This window comes from Eriocheir sinensis, unplaced genomic scaffold (genome assembly GCF_024679095.1).
Source record: "Eriocheir sinensis breed Jianghai 21 unplaced genomic scaffold, ASM2467909v1 Scaffold1267, whole genome shotgun sequence".
Classification (NCBI taxonomy): domain Eukaryota; kingdom Metazoa; phylum Arthropoda; class Malacostraca; order Decapoda; family Varunidae; genus Eriocheir; species Eriocheir sinensis.
In genome coordinates this window covers 19,716-26,268 of record NW_026110592.1, presented here as the reverse complement: position 1 = coordinate 26,268, position 6,553 = coordinate 19,716, and the positions used below count along the sequence as shown (strand labels likewise).

At 43.9% G+C, this 6,553-nt stretch overlaps 1 protein-coding gene across 1 annotated transcript; it reads right to left on the bottom strand.

Moving 5' to 3' along the window:
* Positions 1-522: 522 nt before the first annotated feature.
* LOC126989672 (protein SpAN-like) lies at positions 523-6,117 on the bottom strand. Its single transcript, XM_050848276.1, has 7 exons — positions 6,092-6,117; positions 5,782-5,968; positions 5,164-5,351; positions 4,474-4,665; positions 3,476-3,602; positions 921-1,055; positions 523-614 (listed from the first exon to the last, which is right to left on the bottom strand). Exons 1-7 carry the CDS (start codon positions 6,101-6,103, stop codon positions 523-525), a joined length of 933 nt encoding a protein of 310 aa, XP_050704233.1. The 5' UTR covers positions 6,104-6,117.
* Between the last annotated feature and the right edge of the window lie 436 nt (positions 6,118-6,553).

Here is a 6,553-nt window from a genome sequence, read left to right as displayed (position 1 = left end):
GAGGGAACAGAGTAGAGATTGCTGTCAGTAGCCTCAGAAACCTGTGTTTCGGTAAGGAAGAGAAGGTGAGGTTTAGAGGAGGAGAGATGATGTTCCACAGAATGAAAATTAGAGCGAAGCCCGCGAATGTTGCAGAAATTGAGAAGAAAGAGGTTCGAGGAGTTATCATGACACCTCTCGGGTCGGCAGCCAGAAGGGGAGTCCTCCCTGGGGGAATTTGTGGTCCCCCCCCCAGTCGGGGACTCCGAGGCTTGGTGTATGCGCGCCATTTTTAATTTTGATTTTGGGAAAAGGTGTATATGTTGTGTGAATGTAGTGTGGTGTGGATAAAGAGAGGATCTGTCTTTAGAGAGCATGCTGAACTACTCTCCGGTGTTGGTGAGACAATAGGGAAACGGTTAGTGAGGACATGGGAAGGGTCTTTGGAGGGCTTCAGCTCCCTTCTCACCTCCCATATATACCTCACCGGGAGTGGCTTGCGCCCGTTCGGTAGGTGTCTTCCTGTAAATCTATGTAAATCTTTCACTCACTATTTGGGTAGTTGCTTGGATAGCCCGGCGAGGTGAGGAGGCCTTCCTGAGTTACTTTCTCAGTGCAGGGATTCGTCAAGTCGTCTGTGGAAGACGAGGTTTGGTGTCAACAGTTATGCCAAAACAGCCGGATTTTGCATAATCCACTAGAAAAAGAACGATTATATATATAGTCACTGGATCATTCCAATTTTTCAAAATGGTTCGCTGAGCAATAGATATGATTTAATGAGGAATTCTTGGACTACACTGTAATTGAAGGTTGAACTGTTATCCTCTTCTATCCCAAGAGCCAAGCTATCGTAAGGTGCTTCCTCATTACAGAGGAACAAAGAAAACAAGTATTCTGAGAGCTCCAGAGACAAGGTGTGCAAAGCGGCGGCCAATCACCGTAGTAGTCTCCTGTCACTGTCTGACAGTTGGCCCCTGAGGTGCCCGAGGGACACACACAAGCGCAGCTTTTTCCATAAAACCCGCCGTTCTGGCAGAGGTCGGCGTTCACTCCGCAAGCAGCAAGCCACTTATCTATAAAAAATGAAAATTGTTGATCATTTTAGTTGGTGTCGACGGTCAAATTATTTAATACTAGTACCTTACCATATGCATACATGTTTGTTTCCTATCGCGATGGGATTTTTCATCATCCAATTCAAACCGCATGGTAAGTGCATGGATACTTCGCTGATGGAAACGGTTCGAAAAAGTAATGGTGGTTGAAGCCTGGCGAGTGTTAAATAGGAGCGATATAAGCATTATTGTAAAAAGATCAATTCCTACAATAAGTCCGAGTAAGCAAACGTGCTCATTTTCAGTATAGGAAGGAGTTCAAGTCACAGACAGGAGGAAATACAGACCAAGGAAGGCTGTTCCAGACATTATCAAAGAGAGGGACGAAGGAATGAAAATGCTAGTTAACACTTGCATAAAGGATTTGGCTCGGATAGGGGTGAGCAAGAGTTCAAAGTTGTGTGAGGCCGCGGAGGGAGGAGGCATGCAGTTATAGTCTGTTCAGAGCATGAAGTCGGTTCAGGGTGGAGCTGGTATCGTCGCTTACCTCAAGCCATCCTGCCAAATCAACCTTCGTACATGCGTCTTCTCTTATTTCCCATCCCTGTGCTATTTGTGATATTTTATGTATTCTGTATATAGTAAAGGCTACATAGTACAATGAGTGTCGATGTTTAGGATTATAACAACGAATTGAATAAATTCTATGACATGTGGCAACGATTTTTCCCATATTGCCAGAGTTTTGGTGGTGGTGGTGGCAGTCGGCGTGTCCTTAGGTCCCTCCCAGGGTCGAGAGGAGAGAGATAAACAGGTGGGTTGTGGGTGGGTAAGTAGGGAGACGGTGCTAATCGGATAATTAGCGGTCGAACTGGCATTGCCGCACTCATGGGAATTCAGGAATCTGCCACACCTTGAACCGGCTTCATGCTCTGAACAGACATTTTTTTTTATAGCATGCCTCCTCCCCTCGCAGTCAGGATGAAAATATCGGTAGGAAACAGAGAGGCAACACTGCTGCGGAATGTAAATGATTGGAGACCAGGGCGATTTAGGATGAAACATTGGGGCTATTGGGCGTATTTAAAACATTTCGTCGCCCAAGCTCACATATTTGACATGGCTTTCGTAGGAGCTGTAGGCCTTTCCAGGGTAGTTTTATGACCCTGGTGGTAGTTTAAACCCTTCTGTGCCATGAACCTTAAAAACACTTATGAAAACCAGATTGATCCCCTCTTTGACCTTTAGAAATAGTTGATGTGAGAAGCGATGGTGTCTTAGCCCAGCTCAAAATGCTGGGTGGTTGGAGCGCGAGAAGCGCGTAGTTTTTAGGGTAATTCTGAGGCCTCCTTGACAAACATTAGGGACAATTTGTGTTATTGTATTTAGCAGTAACGCGGAAAATATGGCAAGTGTGTCATAACAAGACTTTCAAGGTAATGATCAAATTATGGTAAGCATAACCACATTTAAGTGGTTAAGACTGATGTATCATACACATAAACCTCAAATTAAAATTTATTCTTTCAGATACGTTTACTGCAGAGAACAGGGCAATAAAAACTGATGAAAAGCAATTGGCCGTGTTTACAATATACCATAGAAAAATAACGAACATTAAGTGAGCATCAAGTATTTAGTAATCAGAAACTACCATTTTTCACAAATTCATATAGTATTTTATTAAACTTATTCTGTTACTAAGGAGATTGAAAACTACAACTCAGCGCTCTTACACTTAACTCTCTTGTTTTTTTGCCTGGAAAAAAAAATTGTACGTGGAAATTAGAACTCCAACACATTCAATATAAACCCCCTTTTTTTTATCAATAGGAAGATTAAGCAATTCATTTTGTAAATTATAGTAATATTAATGGCAGCCACAACTTAAGGGAAGAACTGGATAAGGGAAACTGGATAAAAAAATACTGTATATGTGCCGTAACTTACATTAGAGTTTCATTGTTTGTCGCTTCCACTGACACGCCTTTCTTTAAACCCGGTAGCAGCGACAGGCCAAATTGGTGGCTCTACCGTGTACCAGCGACGGGCCACATTTTTGCCATGATATAAACCCCCAAAAATAGATGATGCATAAACAAATGCGTTGATATATATTATGAAATGGTTTGCGTGAGTGTTGATTTTTTCTCATTTTTCTCGCTTAGATGGAAGGGCCTTTAGGAAACATGATCATACCACGATTTCCGCTGGCGTGGTTCTCATATTTCCGTGGTTTTCTGACGTGTCCACGATCTTCCAAAGCTACGGTAGATTTCACCGAAGGACGACGGTATTACTTACCATCATCATCAGCAGCAGCAATAACAAGAAACAAATGAGAACCACGCCAGCGGAAATCGTGGTTTGACTGAAGATCGACGGAAAATTTGCCCAGTGTAATAGTAGCCCCTTAATTACTCATATATCATACTAACTGATGCAGCCGTACATGGTGTTGGCCAATAGTATGTCCCTGTGAGAGAGTCCCGTGCGCTGGCCGATGAGCTCCTGCGCCAAGGGATATAGGGTGGCGATGGTCGTCTTGCCGTTGTTGGTGAAGCCCTGAAAAATGTGTCAAGGGGAGAGTCTGCTGCGGGGAGTTAAGGGCCAGTTCGACAGTCCAACACTCTGAGCCGATTTCACAGTCCAACACAGTGTCTTCGTAACAGCCCGAACCAAACTATAGAATCCCATACAATCCAAAATGGTGAGGTCTTCGATGCCACACTAAATACACAAGACTTCTCCTGTATAGTTTCATAAAATTTGTGAACTTAAATATAAACACCAGACACTATACAAGGAAATTTCGAAGGCTCTGGTATTGGTTTGGGAGCTACGAACCCATCATGGGGAACTGTGAAACTGGCCCTCTGTCATTGTAAGCGCCAAACCAAACCATATCCACTACAATGATCCGCTATTTCTACTCATTACATGATATACTAATTAAGAGATTTCCTGTGTAGTTTCTAAAATTCCCTCCACCTTTTATATCAACTAGAGCTACAAGGAATTTTTCGTCGTATTTTGTGTTTGGTTGGGGAAAAGGAAAGTTTGGTTTAGTCGGCACCAACATCTGGTCATATGCCGGATAGAGACAGGAGGGAAGGAATTATAGAAGGAACAGACCCCAGGAGACGGGACACAACCCCGATTATTACCTGGTACCCATTCACTGCTGGGTGGACAGGGACGTAGGGTATCAGAAAAGCCGCCCAAATTTTTCCACTCCGCCAGAATCGAACCCGGCTCTCTCGATGTGAGCCGAGTGTGCTAACCACTGCACCACGAAGCCCCCGTTTATTGGGGAGCTCGCAAACTTGCTGTATTGGACTGTAAAACTGGCCCTAAGACGACGAGACGTTTTACAATAGGGGAGCGTATAGTCATCATGGTAAGAAGGAAACCATACTCATGCAAAGTCCCTCACCGTAGAGCCGTAGTGCATGTCGTATGGTATGCCGTAGGTGTTGACCACTGACGTGCTGTACTTATTGAAGTTGTTTTCCCTGCCAGTTTGGATGTTGCCATAATTGATGACCACATAGTCGTCACGGTCCGGGCGACTCTGCTCGTGCACGAACCCAATGGCGTGTCCGATCTCATGGGCGACAATGCCGAGCTGACCCGCGTCGAGGAGAACGATGTTATTAAGACTTTGTCAAGCCTCTGGCAACTAAATTACTACACACACACACACACACACACACACACACACACACACACACACACACATAATAGCTACCATTATTTTTGTTATTGTTATTCATCATTATCTCATCGATTATTATTACTATTTATTATTTAGTTATCAATGGTAATGTTTTTGTGGTGCTGTCATCTTCTGTACAAACAGCTGCGACTCCTGAATTTCACTTACTTTCGTATGGTTTCTTAATAGAGGAAGGTTTTAGGAGAAGACTTCATGGGAAGGTTTAATGCAAGGAATCAGTAGAGGCATGGAAAGACAGTTAAACCAAGTGGCAAAAGTTTTAAATGTTGAGGGAACAGAGTATGTCATGGGAGCAGAACCAGTGTAGAGTGAGCGGTATTGGGGAGTGCAGTATTGTAACTATATAATTTATTGTGTTACGACATAATATTACCATAGTGTACTTACTTCTTTGCAGCCACTTCCAATGGAAATGTCTTGTCCATTCTGGGCCAACATGCCGACATACGACCAGCATCCAGACCCTTCAAAAAACCTGACGTGCCGTTGAGCGAGGTTGGACGTGAGCTGGAATCTGATGCAGGTGTTTTGCTCCCAGTGAGCAATCGCTGCATTTATGGCAGCCACAGTGACGGCTGAGTCCGAGGTGAAAACCGAAAACAAACATTTTTTTATGGTATAAAGAAAGAGACTGGTTGTGTTACTGAACTATCGTATACAATCGAGATTTATAGTTCAGGTTCTTTTGAGTATGTTAACACATCTCGATAGTAGGCCAAATACTCTTCGGTCGGCATTACAAGACACTTTCGCTTCTCACATCATCTATTTCTAAAGACCAAAGAGTGGGTCAGTCGGGTTTTAATGAGTGTTTCTTGAGGATCACGGTACAGAAGAAGGGTCAAACTACCACCAGGGTCATAAAACTACTCCTGGAAATGCCCACAACTCTTACGAAAGCCTTGTCAAATATGTGTTTTTGGGAGGCGAAATGTCTTGTAATACGACCCTAACCTGTACGCTCGTCTTTGTCTGTTTGTGAATGGAAACATAATTTTTACATACAGTCGGTAGTGTCGAGGTAGTAGGGCACGATGGGGAAGCCGCCCTGTTCAGGCCAGCGCGCTGAGAGGTCTGCAAGGGCCTTCCTCTCCCTGACCGCTCGCCACTGGCTCTCCGTCAAGACCATGTCTCCTTCAAAGACTTGGTGGCCGTTCACAACACTAGGATTGGTTTCCATGAAGTCTCGTGTCTTAATGAAAAAAACAGAGGAAAGAATAAAAGAATATTCGGAATAGCTGACAGGAAGACAAGAGTGATGAAACTATGTATTGCGGAGTACTTACGTATTCATTGTAATTTTATTCAGACTCACCAGATCTCTCATTTCTGCTTTGCCATCCGGTCCATCGTGTCCTTTGCCATCACTCCCCTATAGAGAGAAAAAATATATTTACATTAGTGCAATATAAAGGTGAAGTAAAAGCTGGGTGCATCCACTATAGGTGAGCGTGGCTGCGGTGCTCAACTCCATAGCTTCCTTTGAGCCTGTGGTGGGAAGCTAAGTCTATATACACCAAGTCAAGTCATACGCAGGTTTGTGGGAGGAGACACGGCCGAGGCGTGGTTTATGCGTGACACTGCTTGGAGCCAAACTGTAAGAGAATTATAGAGAATGTAGAAACAGGGGTTTAGAGAAAACGAGGAAAGGCGGACTAATTTAAATCAATCACTTCAACATGCCCTCCCTCACACCCCACACCGCCGTTTGTAGGCATTGAAATTACAGTCACGCACAATAAAAACATATTTTTTCGTCAGTGGCTTGCCTTAGCAC

Bases quoted from the DNA above. Each gene is read 5' to 3' on its own strand.
- LOC126989672 (XM_050848276.1), bottom strand. The intron at 5,352-5,781 runs GTATGTAAAAAT...CCTCGGACTCAG, and splicing joins CTACCTCGACACTACCGACT to CCGTCACTGTGGCTGCCATA. The intron at 615-920 runs GTGATTGGCCGC...CGTCTTCCACAG, and splicing joins AGTGACAGGAGACTACTACG to ACGACTTGACGAATCCCTGC.